At 44.9% G+C, this 27,259-nt stretch overlaps 1 protein-coding gene across 2 annotated transcripts; it reads left to right on the forward strand.

The window, feature by feature from the left end:
- LOC121949923 (filamin-C-like) lies at window positions 1–27,259 on the forward strand. Of its 2 annotated transcripts, XM_088080416.1 has the most exons (47): window positions 1–770; window positions 3,326–3,574; window positions 5,157–5,254; window positions 6,358–6,508; window positions 6,691–6,809; window positions 6,943–7,020; window positions 7,231–7,393; window positions 7,557–7,757; window positions 7,923–8,030; window positions 8,658–8,795; window positions 8,999–9,125; window positions 9,215–9,351; window positions 10,286–10,479; window positions 10,579–10,692; window positions 10,796–10,939; window positions 11,143–11,266; window positions 11,536–11,696; window positions 11,792–11,882; window positions 12,007–12,176; window positions 12,267–12,384; window positions 12,475–12,737; window positions 12,869–13,466; window positions 14,396–14,569; window positions 15,372–15,534; window positions 15,621–15,949; window positions 16,701–16,824; window positions 17,027–17,183; window positions 17,268–17,457; window positions 17,547–17,570; window positions 17,676–17,917; window positions 18,008–18,107; window positions 18,215–18,355; window positions 19,340–19,468; window positions 19,569–19,742; window positions 19,868–20,032; window positions 20,175–20,378; window positions 20,478–20,630; window positions 20,736–20,858; window positions 20,968–21,216; window positions 21,661–21,930; window positions 22,048–22,185; window positions 22,343–22,458; window positions 23,247–23,379; window positions 23,489–23,665; window positions 24,257–24,475; window positions 24,962–25,192; window positions 26,559–27,259. In XM_088080416.1, exons 1-47 carry the CDS (start codon window positions 395–397, stop codon window positions 26,744–26,746), a joined length of 8,235 nt encoding a protein of 2,744 aa, XP_087936542.1. In that variant the 5' UTR covers window positions 1–394; the 3' UTR covers window positions 26,747–27,259. The 2 variants fall into 2 exon arrangements, with proteins under 2 accessions (XP_087936542.1, XP_042351723.2); XM_042495789.2 differs by lacking the exon at window positions 7,923–8,030.

A 27,259-nucleotide genomic window follows, 5' to 3' on the forward strand; every position in this document is an offset into this window, starting at 1 on the left:
CTCAGCAGTCAAGTTTAACAGAGTCAACTCTCACAGCGCTGCTCCAGCTCACCTGCCACCAAACTCCATTTTTCAAAAAGCGACATCTTTTCTCGGGGCCATACAAGTGAGGAACGACTTGTCAAGAGGGTGCCAATTAAAAAAAAGCGGACGACCAGCTGCCTTGCACATTGTAAACCGGATAATTTAATCCATCAGCGTCCTGACACAAGTAGTTTCTTCGCAAGTGCATCTGAAAAATCTCCGGGCTGCTTTTTAAACTCCCCCAAGTTTGAACTTTCCTCCGCGGGAGCGCGCTTTGCCATCGACCTGCTAAAGTTTTCTGCGCTGCCGAGCGCACAATTCAACACATAAGTGTCACCGAGGTATAAAAGTGGACACGGAAAAAGCCACCATGATGAGCAATAACTACGGCGAGGACCAGCTGCCTCCGCAGTACTACCAGGCCACCGACTTTGGGGAAGAGGAGGACGACGAGATGCCAGCCACGGAGAAGGACCTGGCCGAGGACGCGCCATGGAAGAAGATCCAGCAGAACACCTTCACCAGGTGGTGCAACGAGCACCTCAAGTGCGTGAACAAGAGCATCACCGACCTGCAGAGGGATTTTACTGATGGGCTGAAGCTCATTTCACTCCTGGAAGTTTTGAGCCAGAAGAAAATGTACAGAAAGCACCACACCAGACCCAACTTCCGTCAGATGAAACTAGAAAATGTGTCTGTGGCGCTGGAGTTCTTGGATAGAGAGCACATCAAGCTGGTCTCAATAGGTAAGTTATTAATGCCTCCTTACATGGAAACAATTCAGTAATAAAAATGCAAACACAAAAAGTTGCTATTATTAGAACAAGATAAGAAAAAGGATGATTCTGATAGTTGATGGTGACACCTGCATCCTAATAAGATGCAGTGCTTTGATATGTAAAAACTGAACAAGGACAACAACATTTCACATGCTTTTGATATTTTTATATCTGTCATACCTTCACAGACACACACACACACACTGTGAAGCTGCGCTCTTGGTATGTTATCAGCCAGCAGTGAGATGAGGGTTTCACAGGCCTCTGGAAAGCCGCATTGAGCTGGGGGGGTCAACAGCTTATTGGAAAGTTATTGTAGAGGTGCCACTGAGGTCATTCACTTGTGTCAGGGCCAAGGACTTCATAGTATACTTAAACTTACTCCCCACTGCAGCAATGTGGTGAACTATGGGCTGGAAATTCACTACGACTGTGCTAATGAGAATGACACGATTTATACATGTGGACAGCAGTCACACACACACACACACACACACACACACACACACACACAGAGCCCTCTATACACAGGCAGGCACACACACTCATCTCTGTCAGGTCAGGGGTCAGAACCACTCACTGGGGCTCTTCGCTGACAGCCAATTGCTGCCCAGAGCCATCAGCAACTCCTGTGAGGTGAGGATTAAGTCCAGAGGGATTTAGGGATCAGACTGTGGTACAGATAGCTGAAGTTACAATAAATTGTTGTCACCAGAAGAGGACTTCACTCCACCAGAATGCCACCTCTGTGAAATGTTTAACCACTGAAGAAAAACTTGTAGCTTAATATTTAAGGACGTAGGTTTGTTTCAACAGTTTAGGGGACACATTTTAAATGGTGGACTCGGGGGGTCCTGTACAAGAAAATCTTGAGCATCAAACACTTCATTTCTTGCAGTCCCCCCAACCACCCTCAAAACAAAAACAAAAAAATCTACACCTGTGCTAATATTACAAGCACAAGTATTGTCAAATGGGGAGTTATGGCTTAATTATACACCTGCAGACAAACCCACAATTCATACAGGAGGAAAGTTATTAAAACTCTGACAGTTTTTCTTTCTGTTTTGGTGACTAATGATGCAGCCACACACTTGAGTGAAATTCCCGGCATGGCTGAGGCTTTGGCCGGCGGACTGTGAAGGCCACAGTGTGTCCTTCTGGATATACACTGAATGTTTTAGTTTGTCTCAATGGCCAGATCTAATCCCAGGGGTCCTGGTGAGGGCAAAGGTCACTACTAGAGATATCACCTCAAAGTCTGTCTAGGAAAATGTGTCTTGGACTTAATATGCCAGTGTGTGTCTGACACAGTTGTCCCAGCTGTGCAGACACACACCAGGTCAGACTGTTTTGACAGAAACAGGGCGTGATAATAGAAGTCCTGGCATTTTACTTCCTAGCACCCTCACCCCACATTCAGCTCTAGTGGGTCAACGCAGCCCTCTTAAGATAATGTCTCAGCCTCATTACAGTGACCCAGAGACACTAAAAAAATCCCCACAGGCTTAGTCGCACATGTGTCACAGTGTGTAACTAGATACTATTTGATGGATGTCTCTTTGAGCACACAGTTGCCCTTAAATCCGGACACGGCGGGATCAAAAACACACTGTGCCATGTCGTGCCACCTGCCTGTGCCAGTCAAACATTACCCTCTGATACGAGGCACTCATCTATGAAGAGATAAATAGTCTCATAAAACAGTCTCGTGATAAACAACTGCCATCAACGTCCCTCAGTTATTAAAGCCTTGCTGAATTAAGCGGAGTGTATCGCACAAGATTAGTCGATGAAACATTAAAGTGAAGCGCTCCTCTGAGGTTTTTTTGGCTTAAATGGCTGCATTTCTAAATTAAGGTAGATTTGAAATGGCTTATTTGACAAACTTTTCCTCAGAGGACTTGCGGAAATGAGCTGCATGCTCACTGTCAATGAAATCTAATCTCCACCTATGTGATTTATCGCACTCTGGTGCTACAAGTTTTGGACGTAATTGAAATCCAAGCAGTGTTTATGCAGAGAGGGATCCACTTCCACATATCCTCAGCTGTCACTGTCTTCAGAGTGCCATTGTGACTAGATGACAGATTGTCAGGGGTCCTCAGCCAGACAGCTGTCTGAGAGAAAGGGGCTCGGGGGGGGGGGGGTGAGCAGCGTGGAGCATTAGATTCTTGTCTCCTCAGCAGTCAATCATCATTGTTTATATTTCTGGTCAACTCTGCAGAACACTGCAGGAATACTCTTTTGATATGATGCACTTATGTATAGATCTTCATTTCTGGTTGTTCAGCTTTGGGGTGCTTTAATCAGTGATAACAATATACTGAATGTAAGCCAATTTGATAGTAGATTGCACAAATCTCCCCAGAAGGGCTAATAAACACTTAGCAATGAAGATACAGATGGACGATGCAGTTAACTAGTAAACCACCAAATGCTGTCAGACATGGTGCATTATGTGAAGTTTTTGGAAGTTACAAATCCTCATGAACACTTTTGTCTCTACTGTCCAACTGCAGATAGCAAAGCCATTGTGGATGGGAATCTAAAGCTGATCCTGGGTCTTATCTGGACACTCATCCTCCACTACTCTATCTCCATGCCCATGTGGGACGATGAGGATGATGAGGAGACTAAGAAGCTCACTCCCAAACAGCGCCTGTTGGGCTGGATACAGAACAAGGTGCCCCAGCTGCCCATCAACAACTTCAACCGTGACTGGCGTGATGGCAAAGCTCTGGGAGCTCTGGTCGACAATTGTGCACCCGGTAAGAAGTGTGTAGTGACGTCGGCCGAGTCCCCAGGCCAGGCGGAGCTAGTGCTGAGTCAGATTACGTGCTGTGCATGTTAAAAGGCTCGCTGTATATTGTGGTTTTCCTTGGTTGCTATGGAGGCCGGGGTCAGGCATGTGTCAGTCAGAGTGTCTGAAACAGTATCACCTTCTCCCGAGATTTTGTCTCCTTTGCTCCTCATCTAGAAATGACGGCTGTATATCTGTCACACATTTCTGCAGCACACACACTCACCAACACACACAGATTCAGATGTCAACCAGTGTAATCTGTCTCTGGAGGGCAGGTAGTGTCAGTGGGTTATAGAGGGACTGCTGATAGCCGGGGGGACGTCCCTGCCAGCTGTCCCACAATGACTGAAGCTTTCACTCTCACTGTTTCGGGCCCTGAGGCCCAAGCCGAGCTTTGGCGTTTATAGCCTCACTGCTACACAACACCCCCAAATTTGGGCACCATTCCTCCTCTTGTGTCAAGGGGGATGCTTGGCCCCGCATCAAAATGCAGAGTTATCTGTCACAGGGAGGTGCCTAAGCCACAGATCCAGGGACCACAAGGCCACAGTTTGAGTCACTGCCAGTTTGAGCTTCTGCTTCCAACACTGAACATTAGAGAGTCCTCTCCTCGCTGTTTTCACAGAGCAAAAGGTGGAGAAGTAGCAAGAGGAGTGTTTATACGAGCCATTGATCTGCAGAGACACATCTTTCAAACACTGTGCTGCAGTGCTGACCATACAAGGTTCTGTTGTTTCATCAGCTAATACCAAACAGCGGGGTAACTGACGAAACTCACTCTGTTCTAAAACACAGGAGCTCTGCTTTTAATACACACACAAATGTGCAAAACAAGTTAACTGGCCGGAACAGGAAGAAACCATCGTTAATTTATATCTTACAGGCAGATAGTTACAATTCCTGGTAGTATATCCAGTGTTTTCTTATAAAATTGTAGCATACATCTGCCTCTTTTGGTATTACAGAGATGTTGCATTATGAACTACATGGCTATGGATTTACTCCAGAGCTGACATCACTTTGAAAAGCACTGATTTCCCATTGTAACATGATGGGAGTCCCACCCTGGTGCCTCCCAGCTGACAGCTCTATAGAGTTGTTTTTTTTTTCTGTTAAAGCACACCCCTCCCTTGCAGACACATGTAAACTCAACCCTGTTAATAGTGTGGACCTGTGTCTATATTAATTGGATGATTGTATTCTATGTTGTGCCTGTATGGGCCTTTTGAGTGAGTGGCCACTCCATCAAATACCCTAATCCAATTTAGGCATTAGCAGCGCGGAAGAGGCTAGGTTTAGCCACAGTGAAAGTGCCAGAGCGTCTCAGGCGTTTCAACAATCGAGAGAGAGAGAGAGAGAGACCTTATTGTCACATAAAGTGGATTCACAGGATCAGTGTGGGGGTAAGGTCATGCCATGTTGTAGTTGGAGGTGTTAGACAGATAGTAGTGACAGCCCAAGTGGCCTTATTATTGCAACAGCGGTGTAACACTGATTGCATTTGTCTGTGCTGAATTCATCTAACCGTCCTGTTTGCATTCTGTTAGGTTTGTGTCCTGATTGGGCAGAGTGGGACCCAAACCAGCCTGTGCAGAATGCCAAAGAAGCCATGCAACAGGCTGACGACTGGTTGGGAGTGCCTCAGGTAAGATGCATGATGGATGTCAGTCACAAGGTGCTTTTTAGTTTGCTTTAGCTCAGCTCACATGGGTGGGGTTGTTCTCACAGGGCAGTAAGATAAGCATCATGGTGTTATGGGTTTTTTTTTTTTCAGTTTTATGATTCACAACATAGTCTATACTCAGTGGATAGACCAGCACCGATGTTTTCCAAGCTGTGCTTAAAACAAGCACAGAGACACACATTTGCAAATGAAAACATGCCTCACCACATGCACACACACCTGTGAGGCAAAGGTAGTACTGTCTGCATATACCACAGAGCCCAGTGTTTTTCCAAGGAGATCATGCTGGAGGGTTTCATGAAATATTTATTACCCATCTCACTTCTAATATTTCCATTTACTTTGTTGTAGCTCTCAGTTAGTGAGTTTGTAGGAGTTTCATTTAGAAGATTTGTGAATTTGTGGAGGTGTGAGATTTCTGAACACCTTCCGAGCCAGCCCCTGAAACAGAGGTGTAAATATGCCTGCGCTCATCAGAATAACAATGTGAACAGAGCCAGAGTGCAATATTTCCAGTCCTGTTTGTGAGACTCTGAGTCTCCGTATTGTAATGTGCTCTATGCAGGTTGTTTGCTTGTTTGTCTCAGGCACGGGGTTAGCTGTTCTCCATGAGGCTTAGCATTGGTGAGATAGCCGGGGGTGTATGTCATGGCTCTGCAGGCCTGGGGGGCTGCAGTACAGTGTGGTGGTGTTAAGGAGATGTGGGAAAGGTCTGGCTCAGGATAAATCCCCCTGGCCGGCTTATTGAGGGCAACAATCCTTAACCCTGTCCTGGGGTTAAATATAACCAGCGTGGTGCATGGCTTTGTGCCATGGTGTGATAGACAGGCAAACAAGTGCTGGAAGGGGGAGAAGAGTCAGAGGTAGAGGGAATAAATAAGTTTAATCCTTGTTAAATCCCATTGCTTAATAAGGGAAAGTTGTAAAAAGAGTTACCATACCCGTCTTACAAATGACAATACTGTCACTTTAAGCATAAATTGTTTTTTAATTTTCATTTTAGTTGCAGATGCTGCATACAAAGTCCTGACCTCTGTTTTCCTGGTTGTCTTTGTGTGCTGTAGGTGATTGCTCCTGAGGAGATTGTGGACCCAGATGTGGATGAGCACTCAGTGATGACCTACCTGTCCCAATTCCCCAAAGCAAAGCTGAAGCCCGGAGCTCCTCTCAGGCCCAAACAGCTTTTCCCAAACAAGGCCAAAGCTTACGGACCTGGTGGGTAGCCCAACAGTAGTGTGGACACCTGCACTGTTCACAGCAGATGAATCTATAATGAATACTGTTCACCTTTTCGGTCCTGAATACCAAATCAATGGTGTTCGGCAGATTGCTTAGTTTGTAATGCTGTGTTGCAGAATATCATCATCACACCCTGTGTCTCTGTTTTTACAATACAGGTATTGAGCCTCATGGCAACAAGGTCCTGCAACCAGCTGTGTTCACTGTGGAAACTCTGGAAGCTGGCAGTGGTGAGGTCCTGGTCTATGTGGAGGATCCTGAAGGACACAAAGAGGAGGCAAGTTATACCCGGATCTAAGCACTAAGCCTGCTAGCCAACTAAGACAATCCTTCTAAGTTTCAAAGATTTGCAATGTGTGGCATTTGATCTTTAATCTAACTCTCTCTTACTTTGTCATCTTATTCTCCAGGCTAAGGTTAAACCTAACAAAGACAAAAACAGAACTTACACTGTCACCTATGTTCCTAAAGTTGAGGGTGTTCACAAGGTAAGACCAAGCTGCAGTTTTTTCCCGTTGGTTTTTAATTTTACGATAATTGACTTTGGTGCATCAAGACATAATCTTTTAAGAATTGCGATGCATCTATTGATCGACTTTTTCGCCCCACCCCTAGTCCACACAATATCTCAGCACACTGTGAACGAACCCATTGTATTTAAAGGCATCTTAATGTTATCTTGCTTTTTTTCTTCTTAGGTGAAAGTGCTGTTTGCTGGTCAAGACATTGACAAGAGCCCCTACACAGTGAATGTAGCGAAGGATATGGGCGACCCAAGCAAAGTCCACGCCAGGGGACCCGGTCTGGATGCTACAGGCAATGTGGCGAACAAACCCACCTACTTTGACATCTACACAGCTGGTTAGTATGAATAATTCAACCACTTTACTTACTGACATGTACACATGCAGACAGCAGGAATGTGATCTGATGAGAGGCCTGCAGTATTTTCAAATAAAGAGAGACGAAAGCTACAGCGTCTACTTTGACCTTTGATAACTGGTAATTTTCCTGTCACACTAAGGTGCCGGTAATGGGGATGTCAGCGTAGTAATCGTCGATCCTCAGGGCAAAAAGGACACAGTTGAGCTCATCCTCGAGAATAAAGGCGACAGCGTTTTCCGTTGCACCTATCGTCCAATGTTGGAAGGGCCTCACACCATCCACGTACTGTTTGCAGGCCAGGAGATCCCCAAGAGCCCTTTCACTGTCAACATCGCAGAGGGTGAGCCATCTGTCTGTGTTGTAAATTACTGTCGGACAAATCAGATTTCTTATCATGCTGTTAGTGTCAGGGTGATCTATCCATCACAGTCTATCAGTCATCTTTATTTTCCCTGAGAACAGCCAGCCAGTGTAGGCCATAACCCTTCCTATCTGTCATTTCTAGCTCCACCCGTTGCTCCTCCCACGGGAGCTCCACTACAGATAGTCCCTCAGTCAGTCCGTACCCCTCCTGGAGTGAAGGGGGTACCCCCCAAAAAACCTGGCCGCCCAAGTTAGTATGGTTTGCTGGGAGGAGCCTGTGCTTATTGCTCAGCTAGATCCTCCCAAACCTTTCCCTATGCCGCGTCCTGCAGATGCAACTCTGTGCTTTCTGTGAGATTAAGGCGCCGCGGCCCAGTGCCGTGCTTTATGGCCTGCTCTGTCTTTTTGCGGCCTGCAGCTTGATGGTTTCGTTATGTTCAGAGAAAGATGTTGAACAAATAGTTTACAGTTTGTCCCACTTTGCATTCTGCCTACTTTGTTCTTCTCTGTTAAATATCTTTGCTTGTGCTGTTGACATGTTTGTTTTTATCACATCCAAATTTGCATCAGCCAGCATTCGGTTTAAGCCTGCAGTCAACATTTCGGAGCGACTGACTGAAATGTTGTCAGATGCTCCCCTGATGCTCTCAAATGTGTCAATATCCCATTCAGTGTTGTGCATTTGTTTTGTTTCATGAGCTGCAGAAAGCATCATTCTCATTTGCAGGTTGTGTCAGTCAAGCTTTAAGGAATCCCACTTGAATCGGATATTTGAATGTCTTTGCTACTAACATTGCTGTCAGCTGCTGGCCACTCTCAGTTGCTGTTTGCGTCGCTAAATATTTTTCCCTCTCACACTTGTTGGTATTCCTTTCAGCAATGAACCCAAATGCCTGCAGAGCTACAGGCAGGGGCCTTCAGCCTAAAGGCGTGAGAGTAAAGGAGGTTGCAGACTTCAAAGTTTTCACCAAGGGAGCTGGCAGTGGATCGCTGAGCGTCTCAGTCAAAGGACCAAGTGAGTCAGACAGCTCTCTCTTCTCTGCATCACTCCCCACTCCTCCTCCTCCTCCTCCTCCTCCTCCTACATTTTCAGCATTATTCACTTTGTTTGGGTTTTTGTCTAAAAGCAGCATACACATAAGCATATGATAAACAAAATGCATAAAATGTCTCCATGACTTGATAAGAATTCATATCGACTATATTATTCATTCTCAGCTGGTGCAGAGGAGAAAGTGAAAGTGCGAGATGCAGGAAACGGTGTGTATGAATGTGAATATTACCCCCTTAAGCCAGGCAAATACACAGTCAGCATCACCTGGGGAGGCCAGCCCATCCCACGCAGGTAGGGTCCTGTTGCTGCCTTTAGCTATTCATTAACAATGCACACTCACTTTTACGCCTGGTAATATTGTGTTCTGTTGTGTGCCGCAGCCCCTTCGAAGTGGAAGTGGGTGAGGAGGCAGGTTTTCAGAAGGTGAGGGCCTGGGGTCCTGGTCTGAAAACTGGCATGGTGGGAAAATCTGCTGACTTTGTGGTGGAGGCCATCGGCACTGAAGTTGGAACTCTAGGTGGGTCATGTGCTGTTATATCTGCTTTTACAGAAGAAAACAATTTTTTTTAAAAAAATGCATTCTGAATAGGGCTATGTGATATGTAGAAAATAAAATATCACACCTTGATGCAGATATTTACGGTATTGCAGGGTTGACAATTGGTGCTTTCACAAAATATTTACATGATGAGATTTTTGATAAATAATCATCAGTTATGTTGAGTATGAGTAAGTGAGTAAAGGGAAATAATAAAATAGTCTGCTAAGGTTAGATGATTACATTCCTTTACTGTAACGCCGGCTTGAACCAAGAAAAGATAAGATAACCGTTATTTGGTGAACTGCGGAGAACATTTTTGACCAGTTACGCATGTTGGACTATACTTTTGTTTCTCTTCAGTTCATGCACTATGCGCCACAGACTATGGTTTGCTGCTAGCTACTATGTTAGCTAGTGGAACCACTCATTTGGCGATTACTGCTAGTAATGCTGTCGCTACACACTGCTGTAAGAACATTGTGCCCAAGTTTTGGTCTCCTCCCAGGACGCCCAGGTGAGTAAGTGGCTTGAGTTTTGGCTGCAAACTCCTTTAGCACTGTTAACTGTTAACTATCTGTTAGCAGTGTAAGCACGGCTAGTGGTGCTAACACACATTAGTTAACAATGCTAAAGGGGTTTTGTAGCTCAAAATGAAGCCACTTACTCAATGGGGTGACTTGGGGGGAGACTGGAGATTGGCTCCATGTTTCTGCAGTGTGACAAACGGTGATCCCATCTGACCTAGCTGGTGTGCATTGCAGAGCAGTCAAGGCTAAATATCCCAAAATCTAGATATCCAAAATCTAAGATGATATCTAGCCATCATCAAGATATCAGTATAAAACTGATACATTGCCCAGACCTAGTTTTTATTGTGATATCTGAATGTTTGAATTCTCTGGATGCTTAGGCTTCTCCATTGAAGGCCCATCACAGGCTAAAATTGAGTGCGATGATAAGGGTGATGGCTCCTGTGATGTGCGTTATTGGCCCACTGAGCCCGGTGACTATGCTGTCCATGTCATTTGTGATGACGAGGACATCAAGGACAGTCCCTTCATGGCCCACATCCTCCCTGCAGCCAACGACGTCTTCCCTGAGAAGGTAATTCCCACTCACTGAATTATAGATGATATGTATAACTATAAAGCAGTTTGCAATGGTGACCTGATCATATTCTAAACAGTATACAACATGTTGCAGGTGAAAGCATACGGTCCAGGCCTACAGCCAACTGGTGTCATTGTGAACAAACCAACTGAATTTACAATTGATGCCCGCATGGCTGGGAAGGGCCACCTCAAGATTTACGCACAGGTACAGAAAACACCCGTTTGTCATTGTTTATTCATAGGAACACATCATTTATATTGCATGTGGCTGCACAGACCAGAGCTGACATGCTTTAATATTCGCTCAGGACGCTGAAGGCTGCACCATCAACATCAAGATCACTGACAAGGGAGACGGCACGTTTCTGTGTGTGTACACCCCTGTCAAGCCCATTAAACACACCATCATCATCTCCTGGGGGGACGTCAACGTGCCCAACAGCCCCTTCAGGGTAAGACACTAACGAAGTCCACACACACACACACACACAGACACACACACACACACACACACACACACACACACACATTTATAACTAGGATGCACTTAAAAGTGAGTCAGTTTAATATAATAATACTTCACTAAAGTAAGAGGACTGCAGAAGTTGTACTTGAAGCAACTGATTTTGCCTCAAGTACACTGTGAATTCATTAGGTGCTGGTTGGAGAGGGTTGTCATCCAGACAAAGTCAAGGTCTATGGGCCCGGAGTGGAGAAGACGGGGCTTAAGGCTAACGAGCCGACATACTTCACAGTCGACTGCAGTGAGGCCGGTCAAGGTGAGCATGTATGAGGAGAGGGTCTGGATGGTTACAAAAACACTTCTGAGTTTGTCTGAGTCTTAATGAAATTAGTGCTTAATTATGTGGATTTAAAAAAAATTCTATCACAGAATGAGCAGAATATTTGTGTGGCTAAAAAGCTGAGGAAAGTTGTTTGAAATACTTAAAAATAAAGCTGTAGGCAGATGAGCGCCTGCCTCTATTTATTCACATCATCTACTTTTGAATGACCTTCTTGAACTCTCCTCATTGCTATGCACCATTAGGGGACATCAGCATTGGAATCAAGTGTGCCCCAGGGGTGGTTGGCCCTGCCGAGGCAGACATCGACTTTGACATCATCAAGAATGACAATGACACCTTCACTGTCAAGTACACTCCCCCAGCTGCAGGCCGATACACCATCATGGTGCTGTTTGCTGACCAGGTGAGAATACAGTTTCAAGTCCAAGATGAATCATTTTTTAACTTTTATTTAGTCTTTAGGCATTTTTATGATTATTTTATGATTGGCGTTGTCAGGAAATTCCCATCAGTCCTTTCAAAGTCAAAGTGGATCCTTCCCATGATGCTGGCAAGGTGAGAGCAGAGGGCCCCGGACTCAACAAGACAGGTGAGATCCACTGAGGACACGAACCAGAGTTTGTAGAAGTACCAAGCACACAACTACAATACTTCAATGTCATAGAAATGATTTGACCAGGATTGGTAGCACTGACAAAACACGTGTGTTGCAGGAGTGGAGGTGGGCACTCCAACCCACTTCACCATCTACACAAAGGGAGCTGGCAAGGCCAAGCCTGAGGTACATTTCGCAGCATCAGGCCCAGGAGAGGCAGTTCGTGACTTTGAGATCATCGATAACCACGATTACTCCTACACTGTCAAGTACACGGCTCTTCAACAGGTACAGTAGGCCTCTGTTTGAACAGGATGCACAGATTATTCACAATAAAGCCTCAAATCAATATTCCATCCTCCTCTTGTGTCCTTTCAGGGTAACATGGCAATTTCAGTCACTCACGGAGGAGACCCTATTCCCAAGAGCCCCTTCCACATCACAGTGGCACCACCTCTGGACATTGGAAAGGTGAAAGTAGAGGGATTAGACACCAGTAAGTTACAAACACTAAATCCTCATGCATTTATTGTGTAAAAATAGTAAGTAAAACAGTTTAAGTGTTTTGTGTTAATGTTTCTTGCAGAAGTGGAGGTTGGAAAGGATCAGGAGTTCACAGTTAACACAAAGGGTGCCGGTGGCCAGGGCAATGTGGGTGTGAAGATGACCTCCCCCTCTGGGCGGCCAATCCCATGCAAGATGGAATCAGACAAAGCCAAAGGCACTCACAGTGTGAAGTATATTCCCCCAGAGGAGGGACAGTACAAGGTTGATGTCAGCTATGATGGCAACCCAGTGATGGGAAGCCCCTTTGGGGTTGAAGCCGTGATGCCTGCCGATCCTTCAAAGGTGAAAGTTCATGAAAGTTGCATGTTTTCCAAATCTTAGTTCATACTTGAGACTCATGAAACATAACATTTGAATATTTGAAGTTTTATAGTATACCATGTGTCAAAACTGACCTGAGTGTTCCATCACAGGTGCGAGCCTTTGGCCCGGGCCTGCAGGGAGGCATTGTGGGTAAACCAGCTCCATTCACTATTGACACAAAGGGAGCTGGTGCAGGCGGGCTGGGCCTGACTGTGGAGGGTCCCTGCGAGGCGAAGATTGAGTGCCAGGACAACGGTGATGGCACATGCTCAGTGTTTTACCTGCCCACTGAGGCCGGCGAGTATGCCATCAACATCTTGTTTGCCGAGCAGCACATCCCCGGCTCTCCCTTCAAGGCTGCAGTGCGCCCAGCCTTGGACCCCAGCAAGGTGACGGCTAGCGGGCCAGGCCTAGAGAAAGCCAAGGCGGGCGAACCAGCGACCTTCACTGTGGACTGCACCCGGGCGGGCGACGCTGAGCTCACCATTGAGATTGTGTCAGAGACCGGGGTTAAGGCTGAAGTGCACATCCAGAAAACTGCAGAGGGGACCTTCTCTGTTACGTACATCCCATCCTTCCATGGCACACACACCATCACGATCAAGTATGGTGGCCAAATGATCCCCAAGTTTCCCAAGGTCCTGCAGGTCGAGCCTTCTGTGGACACCAGCGGCGTGCATGTGTATGGGCCAGGAGTGGAGCCCAGAGGTAACGAGACCGAGAACATAAAGCTTAAACTGAGCTTGCCCTTCATATTTTTAATAGCCCTAGGATATGTACTAGTATTGAATGAACTAAATAATTACTTGATTAATAAGTCAGTTGTGAGAGAAGCAATTAGAGTCATTTATCAAGTAAAATGGCCAACATTTACAGGTTGCTTTTCTTTGATTTATATCTTTCCAAAATTCCTGAATTACTTAATTACTAAATTACTACTTTTTAATTGTGAAAATACAAGATTCTCAAGGTGTCTGCTTGGGCTCTGGGAGATTTTAATGGCGATATAACAGTATTTTCTGATAAACAGTCATTTTATTAAACACAGAATAATAGAGAGATGAAGCCCCCCCCCCCGTTTTAGTGGATGAGAATAGGACTTTAAAATTAGTAGAGGCTGCCAGAGAATACTGGCAGCTGTAATGGTAGATGCCATCACTGGTTTAAGTTAAAATATTTTAACTCTTTACTATCCTCTGCAACAGAATTTACAATCAGATGCTATACAGCTTCTTCACACAAGGAGGAAACGTGCAAACTTGAGCATAACTGGACATTACTAAAAAAAATTACATAAAATAAGAAACAAATAATTTCAGTTAATGTGTTTTATTCCATTCTTTCTAAACAATGCAGTATCACCATCGAAACATATTGTCATGAATGTTTTGTCCTGCTATTCTGTTAAACTGTTTGCTTGGTTTGCTTAATTCCACTTGAATGCAGCATAAGAAAAATCTTTTTTTTTTTAAATTAAATTCTTAGTTGCAGTCCAAGTATATACTGTATTAACTAGTTTCGAAACAGCTCATACATTTTTGATAAAGATTTATAATGTAAAATTTTCAAAATACTGAGCCCACTTGGTCTTCATTGTCTTCAGCAACAAATCACCTGAAGGGTCTTTCTGTTTCTAGGTGTCCTCAGAGAAGTCACAACCCACTTCATTGTTGATGCTCGCGCCCTCAACAAGGTTGGAGGAAATCATGTGAAGGTTCGCATTATCAGCCCCTCCGGCACCAGCCCAGACTCCTACATCACTGACAAGGGAGATGGCACCTACAGAGTGGAGTACACAGCATTCGAGGATGGTAGGAGAAAAATACATCTTCATTCCATTCAGCAGTGTTAGTTCACACAATTAAAGGATTGTAAGGTGGAGAGATCTATGTCAGTTTTTTAACATGAAGAAGCCCAACCTGCTGCTGAAAGAAATAGGAGTTTACATCAGGCAGCCTGTCTTAAAGAGAGCATGCAAACAGACAGAGAAATCACTAACAGGTGCTCGTGTTGGGCGCCATTTGGGAATAAAGCAGGAGAGTGGGAAAAAAGAAATGAGAAAGAGAGGGGTATAAATACAGAATGATGCAGTGGAGCAATGATGTGAGGGGCAAAGAGCAGGGAGAGGCAGACGGGCTCTGTTTTATAAATAGTGTGCTCTGGAAAAGAGGCTCTTAACCAGGCAGGTATGTGTGCTGAGGGCTGCCTGCACACAGCTATACAGCGGGGGAATGACAGGAGATATTAATAGAGACCTATAACACAAAGCAAAGAGATCACAGAGCACTTCTCCACCACCAGACGCGCTCTAATATCATGGCAGTGCTGCTGGGAATCTGGCATATAGGCCTACTGAGAGGGCTCTGTCAGAAAAATGTTGTAACAGAATAATGAATAGGGAACAGATGTAATGCCTTGTTCGTTCACCAGAGCGTCTGCGCTCTAGATGCTTCCTTTTATAAATAAACAGATGTTTATCTCCCTAAAAAGGAATTTGTCTGGCTCATAATTAAAAGCAAGCGGCAATAACAGAATATATTTGCGTGCTTTGAGAACATTCAGGCAGAGAGGTATGCCATCAGACAGTGAACTGATGTATCTGATTGTGCGCAGGAATGCACCTGATTGAGGTGCAGTACGACGAAGCGCCTGTTCCCAAGAGTCCCTTCAGGGTGTCTGTAGTAGAGGGATGTGATCCAACCCGGGTCCGTGCCTACGGACCAGGTCTGGAGGGAGGCATTACCAACAAGCCCAACTGCTTCACTGTTGAGACCAGGTACTGTTGGATCACATTTAAAGGTGTCATTGGAGGTGTTGTTGGAATTGAACTGTGTGTGCTTAAAGTGCTGGCTTCTCTCTCAGGGGTGCTGGCACAGGAGGCCTGGGCCTGACCATCGAGGGAGCCTCAGAGGCAAAAATATCCTGCAAGGACAATAAAGATGGCAGCTGCAGTGTGGAGTACATCCCCTTCACTCCCGGAGACTATGACGTCAACATTAACTATGGAGGTCACCCGATCCCCGGCAGCCCGTTCCGTGTACCAGTGAAGGATCCAGTGGACCCCAGCAAGGTGAAGTGCACAGGTCCAGGTCTGGGCAGCGGAGTGAGAGCTCATGTTCCTCAGACCTTCACAGTAGACTGTACCCAAGCTGGACAGGCCCCACTGGATGTCAAACTCTATGGCCCAACAGGTGAGGATGTGCGCGCTATTAATACTTATAAACCTTTCCCACTATAGAGCCAGACTCAGATTACAGGAGTTTTGGTGCGCTCTCAACAATGATAGGAGGAATCTGGTCTTGGATATTGGTCAGTACCAATGATCAGCCCAGATTATCAGATAATGTGAGAGGTTCACAGATCTAAATACCACTCAAATTGCTCGTAGACTCATCGGGGTTGATATTTAGGATTCAAAATCTGGATGATTATAGTTAGAATTACATGACTACAGAGCAGCTGATGGTTTTGCTAGGCAAACATTTGCCTCTGAGGCTGATTAGCCAATGTAGGATAGCGTACCACTGTTGCCAGATATTTAATCTTAAAATCTCGCCAAAGAATAGACGGAGAGTTGACCATCTAGCCAACTCATATAGCCTTTGTTTTTCAGACTGCAAAGCATTACTAACATTACAGCAAGTTGCTGCACCATGTCAGTCTCTGCTTGTTTGCATCTGCTTCCCCACAAGATCACGTGAGGTGGCGCGTGTTGATCTCAATATCTTATAGCGTGTGATGCACCACTGTTTTTAAATCTTGTAGCGTTTGCATGGTAAAGATTAGAGAGAACATCTGTGAAGATTCTTCTTATGTGCGTGATGCAACCTGATCTCAGAATCAGATAGGATCGTTAATCTCCTGTAGTCCAAGTTTAGCTTAAGCTGACAAATAATAGCAAGTAGGCAGCATATGATTATTTCCATAATGTCTTATTTCCAGGCACTGCGGAGCCAGTTGGTGTGAAGAACAACGGCGATGGCACGCACACAGTTCACTACACCCCGGCCCAGGATGGCCCTTACACTGTAGCTGTCAAATATGCAGAGCAGGAAGTCCCACACAGGTACAGCATGATTCTGGAAAAAAAAATAAGCTCACCAAGCCAGGCAGTATGTGCAGATATGTCTTAATTAAAGTTCCGCTCTGTCTGGCTTGGTGGATTTAAAAAAAGAAAAGTGTCGTTCAGCAAATTTTCTGTTCCCATTTCTTCCTTTTGTTGAACTGGGTTTAGTAATTACACTTGATATTCTCTCCTTCCTCCACAGTCCATTCAAGGTAATGTCTCAGCCTGGGCATGACGCCAGTAAGGTACGCGCCAGTGGTCCTGGTCTAGACACAAAAGGTGTGTCTGCGAGCCTGCCAGTTGAGTTCACCATTGATGCTCGTGATGCTGGAGAGGGACTGCTAACTGTGCAGATTCTGGTGGGTTCTGAATCCTTTCACACAATGTAGATTTTTAAAACCATAAGCAACCATTTAAAACAATATAATATTGCATATTGACAGGACCCAGAGGGCAAGCCAAAGAATGCAACCATCCAGGACAACAGGGACGGCACCTACACCGTCTCCTATGTACCTGACTCTACAGGCCCCTACACCATCACCATTAAATATGGAGGAGACGAGATCCCTTATTCCCCATACCGCATCCAATCTCTACCCACCGGAGACGCCAGCAAATGTCGCGTCACAGGTAAGACAACTGTGAAGCCATAATTGTTCTATTAATTGGTATCGTTTATATATTTCTAGTTAAAAAGCTGCACTTTTTTTTCTTTCCAGTTTCAATTGGAGGACACGGCGTGTGTGAGTTACAGAGGATATTGTTTTTATTTCTGACACTGCTAGAAAATCTTCAAATCCATGCATTTATGCCACACTTCTTATGCTTTATCCTTATTCCCATCACAGCAAGCCTTCAGAAGCTGCAGACCTCTGAGGACACAGTCATCACAGTGGACGCAAAAGCTGCTGGGAAAGGCAAAGTGACCTGTAAGGTGCAGACCCCACAAGGGATGGAGCTGGACATGGACGTGGTGGAAAATCGTGATGGGACCTTTGACATTTACTACACAGCCCCTGAACCTGGGAAATATGTTATCACCATCCGCTTTGGGGGACAGAACATCCCTAAGAGCCCCTTCCATGTGGTGGTGAGTTAAAGCTGCCATATTTGAGATTCACTCTCGTTCTGGCATTTAGTTGTATAAAACGAGCTATTTTTCTCCTCTCTGTATTGACAGGCCACAAATGAGCCGGTAGTTCCGCGCGATACTGTGGATCCTCTCTTCCGTCCCGTTAACTTCCTCGTCCCCTTCACGCCACAGCAAGGAGAAATCACAGGTGTGACAAACACCGCCCAGACAGAAAGAAAAATCCTGCACACACACACACCCACAAAACATCTATTTTAGGTCACTGACATTTCACCAAACCGCTGTCATTTCTAGGTGAGGTGCGGATGCCTTCGGGCAAGACTGGCCGCCCACATATCACTGACAATAAGGATGGCACCATCACAATCAAGTACCAGCCCACAGAGAGAGGCCTGCACGAGATGGACATCAAATATGACGGCAACCACATTCCAGGTCAGAAACACCCCACATTTGAAAGTAACTTTAAAAATAAGTTTGGTTTGTTTCCAAATTTTCTGCTCTCTTAATTTTGTAAACAAAATACAATGGATAAGTTCAGTCCCAATACACCTCTTGCCCCTACCACAGAGCTCTTTTCCCTCCGATTTGCACATTCACGCTGAGGTTTAGGACTTTTGGGACTACATGGTCCTCCAAACTGAGGTTTTTCAGCGGCACACTCCAAACCAAACATTATGACAAATTATCTGCAAGATGACTGAACAAGCAACAAAAAAACCCAGAAATGTATTTTCTTCCTTAATAAGGATTAAAATATTTAAATAACCACAATATTATCTTAGTTTAATGTCATTTCATTGTATTGTGGTCCTTTTCTTTATAATAAGCATAAAAAAAACACTAGTGGCATGCTGATGTCTCAGTAGCTATCTAGCTAGCTAATATTACATTGTTATTGCTTATTTATGAATGATATTCCCACATTGGGACATATTTCTATGTCACATTCCCCACTTTTGATGACATGATGCCCAGAAGTCCAAAAGTAAATTTGCTGAAGTTGTTACTCTAATATCAGTGAAGACTGTCAGGGAGGAGCACGGGTTGCTAACGTTAGCCTGCAGAACACCATGAGTGGCCTGGTATAGACGCGTTATTTTTATTATTTGATGACTTGTTTGATTAAATTGATAGAGTGAAACAAAAAGGAAGGAATTGTGAGCGCCCATGCTCCATCAGATAAATGAAAAATGTCAATGATATAATACCGTTATTGCTAAAGTCATGTCTGTTGACATAAAAGCAGTTGACAGCTACTGATGATGTGTCATGGTCTTAAAGGTTGACCACTACCAGTTGTAACTCTTCCCTTAGAGGCAAAGGAGCACTCGAAAACAAGGGTTAAGAATAAGAAATGGGATTGTGCCATACTCTTCACAGGTCCAAGTTTAATTTCTGTTTGCCAATCCCTTACAGGAAGTCCTCTGCAGTTCTTTGTGGATGCTGTGAACAGCGGGGTGGTCACTGCTTATGGTCCAGGTCTGAGTTATGGGATGGTCAACAAAGCTGCCACTTTCACTGTGGTCACCAAGAACGCAGGAGAAGGTAGCGTGCCTGACTTTCCCAGTAGTAATTGGTGATAAAGTTAAACCATCTTACACTGCAGATAAGTAAGAATCTGTGTGTTTTTCTCTCTCTCTCTCAGGTGGTCTCTCACTGGCAGTCGAGGGTCCCTCTAAGGCTGAGATCACCTGTAAGGACAACAAAGACGGTACCTGCACTGTGTCCTACCTGCCCACAGCTCCCGGAGACTACAACATCATTGTTAAGTTTGACAACAAGCACATTCCTGGCAGTCCCTTTACTGCGAAGATTACAGGTGAGGAAATAAATCATTTCCCCCCACTTTTTTTTATACAGCTAATATATATTTTGGTGGATGTGTTCATTATAAATCAGTTTTTAGCAGTTGATAAACTTCTAAACCACCTTTTTTATCTCAAGGGGACGACGCCATAACCAGGACATCCCAGCTGAATGTCGGCACAGCGGCTGACGTGTCCCTGAAGATTGCAGAGACTGATCTGAGCTCTCTGACTGCCAGTATCAGAGCACCATCAGGCAATGAGGAGCCCTGCTTGCTCAAGAGGCTGCCCAACAGACACCTCGGTGAGATATTCACTTGCAAGATACACGAAAAAAAAAACCCAGGAAGAGTAAAACACAGATAAGACGAATGCATTTAGATTTCAATTTTCTGCTTTCTTGTTTTGATTTTTTTTCCCTTCTCTGCCTTTTTTCACGTTCACAGGTATCTCTTTCACCCCTAAGGAGGTCGGCGAGCATGAAGTGAGCGTTAGGAAGAATGGTGTGCATGTGGCCAATAGCCCTTTTAAAATCATGGTTGGCCAGTCAGAGATAGGCGAGGCCAGCAGAGTCAAGGCTTTCGGTAAAGGCCTGGTGGAGGCACACACTTTCGAAATGGCTGAATTCTTTGTGGATACAAGGAACGCAGGTAAGATTTACAGATGGTATGTTTAAATCTTTATGGCAAGCTTGGCTGGACAAAAACAAAGGCAACACATTTTCATCTTCTTTCTACTTCCGGCTTTAGGTTATGGAGGTCTAGCATTGTCAATCGAGGGTCCGAGCAAAGTGGATATTAACTGTGAAGATATGGAGGACGGGACGTGCAGAGTCACCTACTGTCCAACAGAGCCTGGAAATTACACTGTTAACATTAAGTTTGCTGAAAAACATATTCCAGGTTTGAAATCTTTTACCTGAAAAATAAAGGAATACAACATTCCACTTGTTAAAATAAAAGGAACATATATGTTTTTCTCACTGTATTTGTGTTTGTGCCCTCCAGGAAGTCCTTTCACAGTAAAGGTGACCGGTGAAGGAAGGATGAAGGAGAGTATTACGAGAAAGAGACAGGCGTCTTCGATTGCCTCAGTGGGCAGCACATGTGGCCTTAACCTCAAGATTCCAGGTGAGTACAGGAGCCAGCCATTGGTGGTTAGAGGACTGTGGTCAGCTATCTTAAAATAAATTAACCTGCTCTACACATTTACATTCCCGCTGCTTTCTCCGCGCCGTAGGAAACTGGTTCCAGATGGTGTCAGCTCAGGAGAGACTGACCAGGACGTTCACCCGCAGCAGCCACACCTACACCCGCACTGAGCGCACAGAGATCAGCAAAACCCGCGGTGGAGAGACCAAGAGGGAGGTACGAGTGGAGGAGAGCACCCAGGTCGGCGGAGGAGGAAGCCCCTTCAGAGATGTTTTTGGAGACTTTCTTGGCAGAGAGTCTCTCAGCAGCTTCGCTGGCATCACTGCCAGACCTGAGGGTGAGAGTCAAAATTTAAACCAGTTTTTAACTGTTAAAGCTTGTATACATTGGCTTAAATGTCCAGTGTGTAGGGCCTAGGGGAATATATTGGCAGAAATCAGATATATTACAGAAAGTATGTTTTCTGTAGTGCATAGTCGCCTGAAAATAAGAATCGTTGTGTAATTTTTACCTTAGAATGAGACGTTTATTTTTTACAAAGGGAGCAGGTCCTTGCCAATGACGTTTGCCATGGCGCACCACCATGTTTTAACAGTAGCCCAGAGCAGACAAACTAAATACTGGCTTTAGATAGGGCCATTCCCCCTGCAGTGAGCCGAACGGCATAGAAAAACACAGATTTTTAGCATGAAACTGCTTTATTTGGTGTTTTTGCAATTTAAATCATAGGATCTGTATGCTAAGTGTCTTGGCTGTATCTGTGCTGCTCTTCCTCATCCAGTTGAGAGCGGCTCGCAGACCATGACGGCTCAGGTGACAAGCCCCAGTGGGAAAACAGTGGATGCTGACATAGTTGACGGAGGGAGCAGCACCTACAGCGTGCGCTTCATCCCCCAGGAAATGGGACCCCACACTGTCAACGTCAAGTACAGAGGCCAACACGTCCCTGGTAGCCCCTTCCAGTTTACTGTGGGGCCCATGGGGGAGGGAGGAGCACACAAGGTCCGCGCTGGAGGGCCTGGTCTGGAAAGAGGCGTGGCTGCAGCACCTTGTAAGTTCACTCTGTGGATATAAACAGGGGGAAGAACTGTTTTCTCCACATACCATTGGAGATATTTTTAAATTTTCATGAAATACTTAAGATCAACCTTTGTTTCAACCCTTTTAGCTGAATTTAGTATCTGGACCAGAGAGGCAGGTGCTGGTGGTCTGTCCATTGCTGTCGAGGGCCCCAGCAAGGCTGAAATCTCCTTTGAGGACAGAAAGGATGGCTCCTGCGGCGTCTCCTACATCGTGAAAGAACCAGGTAAAACTTAAGTCGCCCACAAGTTTTGAAATTTACTCATTTAAATGTTCTCTCTGAGTCTTTTTTTGCCTCTAAACTGCTAAATCTTTCAGTAATTCTTCCATACTTCCTCCAGTTCATTTGACGGTAAAAGTAAATAACCTGCCTGCTTCCCCAGGTGACTACGAGGTGTCAATCAAGTTCAACAACGAACACATCCCTGACAGCCCATTCATCGTTCCGATTGCTACACTGTCAGACGAGGCCCGCAGGCTCACTGTCACGAGCCTTCAGGTGAGATCACACACAGACACACACACATGGAATTGTCAAAAGCCACATTAATTTGTTGTGCCGAGACACAACACATACACAGTCACAAAATATCAGGGTTGTCTAACAGATTGCATGCAACATAATGTTTGAGCGGCTGCAGATATTTCTGTCTAATAGCACTTTGCCCTTGAAGTGTAATTGAATGCCAGCGTTGGAGCAGTATCCGCGACTATAATACTGTGATGCTGGCCAGTGATGAAGGGTTGGATTAACTGTCCCTTGCTAATGTGGGGCAACACAAGCTGTGCTATGTGTGGGCAGTCGGCGAGTCTGTGATTGTGTTTCTGTCTGAGAGGACAAAAGTGAGAAAACAGTGAGCGGAAGATAAAGACGCCTTTAAAGATACCTGTGACAGCTCACAATATTGCTCCCCTCACTTCACAGATGCTTGTTTTATGTGCCTTCACAGTTTCCATTACAATGCTAAAAACATGTATTTTTAGTTGACTGAAATGCCACTTCAGAGTGCTTTTCTACCACTGGAATCCAGGTGAAGAGCAATATCAGACCGACGTTTAAAATGTCACACTACCTCTTATGTCTGGTAGGACTGCTCGTCCGCCTGTAGGGCCAAAACACTAAACGCCTCGCTGTAAACTCTGACCTTTTCTGCCTCTCACACCCAACTGCTCAATCTATTCTTGTTCAGGCGTGATGAGTCACAACACACTTTGTGTCCCTCGAGGTGCGGGCACACACAAATGCACGCACGCATATTCTGATCATATTCACTCTGTCTTTTGCAGGAGAAGGACATCAAGGTTAACCAGGAGGCATCCTTCATGGTGCAGCGCAATGGGGCTCGAGGGGTGGTTGACGCCAAAGTCCACACTCCCTCCGGCTCTTCCGAGGAATGCTATGTGACTGAACTTGACAGCGGTACGCACCAACCTCACTTTGAAGTAGACTTCAGACGACAAAGAATTTACCATTTTTAGTATCTGTAAGCGTCATTTAGGAGTAACATATCCACTTGTGTTGTTTTCAGACAAGAGTGCAATCCGCTTCATTCCACGGGAGAACGGAGTTCACTCTATAGATGTCAAGTTCAATGGATGCCACATTCCTGGAAGCCCCTTCAACGTGCGAGTGGGAGACCCAGGGCTGGCTGGAGACCCAGGCATGGTGACAGCACACGGCCCTGGACTGCAGGGAGGAACCACAGGTAGATATCATAACCAGCCCTACAAATATGTACCGTATTTGCTTTTGATTAATCAGCCTGGACCCCACATTTTTCTGTCTATTGGGGACAACAATTTTTGAAATTGTTCTCATATTGAGAAACCCACCAGACTCAGTCATTTTATCATCATTAAACACATTTCATTCAAAGTCAACAGAAGCAAAATAAAACTCGCAAAAGCCATTGCTGTTTGTCTTAGTCTTTCACATAGAGGTCTATCTCTGTAGGGTTCCTTCCACGATGTTGTCGGACACTTAGAAATCACAATATGAACACGTTGTTTTAATGGAGGTAAAGTGATTGTACTCAGTTGCCTGCAGGGATTACATTGCTGCCTGTTTCATCACTGCTGGCTGCAGAGGTCTCGCTCGATACTGGACCAGTGTGAAATATTGTTGTCTCCATTAGTAACTTAGACACAAAAACATGGGAAAATGGGTTTCAGGTTTGAAAATACTACATACCCTTTAGGCATGGTTTTCTTGTGACTATATTTCTTTTATATAAATATCATATGCAGCAGATGAGCTAGTCTTTTCATCTTTTTCTGCTTTGCCCTTCTTCCTCCAGGTTCACCCTCAGAGTTTGTGGTCAACACATGTAATGCAGGCTCCGCCACTCTATCGGTCAACATCGACGGGCCCTCCAAGGTCAAGATGGACTGTCGGGAGTGTCCTGAAGGCTACAAGATCACCTACACGCCCATGGCGCCCGGCAACTATCTCATCACCATTAAATACGGCGGGCCACAGCACATAGTGGGCAGCCCATTCAAAGCTAAAATCACAGGTCTGCTCCACAGTCACTCTGCCATCTGATCTGTGGATCTCGCACGACAAGTGTCTCGATTATGAAACAAATGTTCCTTTGAAAAAGTGTGGAAGTCAGAAAAATGTTATGTCATCTTTGTTCATCCTGCTCAGTGTACATGAAAGCTGTCTTACACGATGCTGATATATTCCTACAACTGCTTGGTGCATCCAAATTCCTTTTTTTTTATTAATGTGACACAAAAATACTTTCACAATAGAAAAGATTTCCTGTGAGTCCTGAAAGTTCACTTCTTAAAGTGGTATGAAATATTTTCCTATTTGAGCTAAGACATTAGTCCACTTCCTTGCACTTTTCTGTGGAGGAAAACTCTCCCCGAGAGCAGCAGCATCATTGCTCCACTCATATCGTTGTCAATACTGAGTGTATTATGTAATGTCTGGACTGAGCCATGATGACATTAGATAACCTCCCTCTCTCTCTCTGTCTCTTCCTCTCCTCCAGGCGCCCGTTTGTCAGGGGGACACAGCCTCCATGAGACATCTTCCGTCTTGGTCGAAACAGTCACCAAGACTTCCAAAGTAGGCGGTGCCTTTAGCTCCAGCTCTGCCTCTTCTTCCACCACCTCAACAAAACTGACGTCTGATGCCAGCAAGGTGGTTTGTCGTGGAGCGGGGCTCTCCAAAGCTGTGGTCGGACAGAAAAACAATTTTACAGTTGACTGCAGCAAAGCAGGTCAGACGCTCACCCAGATAAAGACAAAAGACACAAAAAAGATCTTGCATTCACACAGTGAAAAATACGAGTCAAACACACACGGTTTCTGCACACACCACAGACTACAGCTGATTGATTTCTGGCCACTTTTGAGCAGAGCTGCAAGCTGTAAACACAACACAACACTGACACATTATCACCTTATAAGGTTGTTACGGTGAATGTGTTAGCATTCTTTTTCAGCAGACATGGAACAAAAATAGTATTATTTTCATGCTCATGGCATTTTGGCTGACCAAATCCAGTATTCAGTCTCTATTTGGTTTCCAACTCCTGAGGGAAATATCTGGCTCTTTAGCATCTAAATGTACCACTGTGTTTGAGAGTTAGTTGCTAACTTTGTCTGTCTGGTGTTTGGTGCTGATGCTGAAAACAAGGTTAAGGAGTGAGAGTAAACATAACATTAAAGTTGTGGGTCTTAAAGGGACAGGTTTCCCCAAATCAAATCAGATTTTCTTATTACCTGTGGTGCTGTTCATCAGCCTAGATTGTTTTGGTGTAAGTTGCAGTGTGTTGGAGGTATCAGTCATGGAGATGACTGCCTTCTCTCCGATATAATGGAACTACATGGCACTCTGCTTGTGGTCCTGAAAGCACTAAACTATTTTCTTTCTACCAAACTTCACCCGCCAGGCAGAAGTGTGAATCCACTTTAAGCTCACCTAACACCACTGAGCTAGCTAATGTCACAGCTCAGCCGAGGAGGACGCCATTAACGTTTCCATCTGACTTTGTCACAAGCCTCTCAACCATGAGTAGATGCTCGCTTTCCTCTGCACAGTAATACGGTTGGTGGATGTAGTTTGGTAGAAAGAAGATAGTTCCTATGTGAAGCTGCTCACAACGAAGTTTGTGGATTATCTTGAGTAACCGGGTCATGATTTCTAGAAAGAGACATTGCTGTTGAGTTTTTCAAATGTATTTTTTGTCGCTTTATCTTGTTCCCTTACATTGGAGAGCAGGCAGACATCCCTACAGCCAATATCTCAAACACGCGGCAAATAACACCACAACAGTATGAACTGATAAATAGCACTGCAGGTGAGAGGAAAGGAAAAAGATTGTGTCTTTTTGATTTTAGGGTGAGCTGTCCCTTTAAAACCAAAACAAAGCGCTAAAAGACACTAAAACACTAAGGTAAAGTGGAAGTGAACTGCAGAATCAGATGATAATTCTTTATGAGTTTGTCACTATGATCGACCCCTCTGCTTAACCATTTGAAACTATAAATAACAATGAGTGCAGCTTTAAGCTACACAACACACAAACCTGTGCAACTTTTCTACACTGCAATCATTAAATCTCCCTCTTACTCTCCGTCCAGGTACCAACATGCTGATGGTGGGCGTGCATGGACCCCATGCTCCTTGCGAGGAGGTGTATGTCAAGCACATGGGCAACAAGCTCTACAACGTCACCTATACCGTCAAGGACAAGGGCAGCTACACGGTCATCGTCAAATGGGGCGACGACAACGTCCCTGGGAGCCCTTACAAAATGGTTGTACCCTAAAAAAACAAACTGCACCAGTGCCCTGTCCCCTCTCCTCCACTGACCCCTCACCTGTTTCTCATCATGTGCACGCATCAAGCAGACAGCCCAGTACTCCTTTTTCCGCCGCTGTTCTTCGCTCTCCAGCGGATTACAAAACATGCACTAAAACCTGCAAGGACATTTGCTTACAGTTTTCTTCAAGACAGAATTGTGCCAAAGTTTTGTATTAACTCCAGAAATTACATTTGCCACCACATTCAGAGTGTAAAAGGCAAACAGTGTGAGTCTTTGAGTGATGTTTTGCTCGGTCCATGAAATTTCCTCTCTTTGTTCTGTTGTGTTGTAAACAAATTGCATCATAAATGAATGTTCTGAGACGTCGGGAGTAATCAACAGTATTCAAGCGTGGGTGCAATACAGTTTTGTATGGTTTAAGAATGAAATATTGACTTTTGTTTTGTTATATTAACCTATTTTTGGTAAGTCTTTGCAGACCTAATAAAGATTGAATCGCTAACTTTCCAGACAGAA

This window comes from Plectropomus leopardus, chromosome 7, assembly GCF_026936395.1.
Source record: "Plectropomus leopardus strain MGB_pleo_1.0 chromosome 7, ASM2693639v1, whole genome shotgun sequence".
NCBI classification, from domain to species: Eukaryota; Metazoa; Chordata; class Actinopteri; order Perciformes; family Serranidae; genus Plectropomus; species Plectropomus leopardus.

Coding starts and splice junctions, on each gene's coding strand:
- LOC121949923 (XM_088080416.1), top strand. CDS start 395: ATGATGAGCAATAACTACGGCGAGGACCAGCTGCCTCCGCAGTACTAC. Junction 12,385..12,474: donor AGTAGAGGGATTAGACACCA/GTAAGTTACAAA, acceptor TGTTTCTTGCAG/AAGTGGAGGTTGGAAAGGAT. Junction 17,458..17,546: donor CAGCAAATGTCGCGTCACAG/GTAAGACAACTG, acceptor TTTTCTTTCCAG/TTTCAATTGGAGGACACGGC.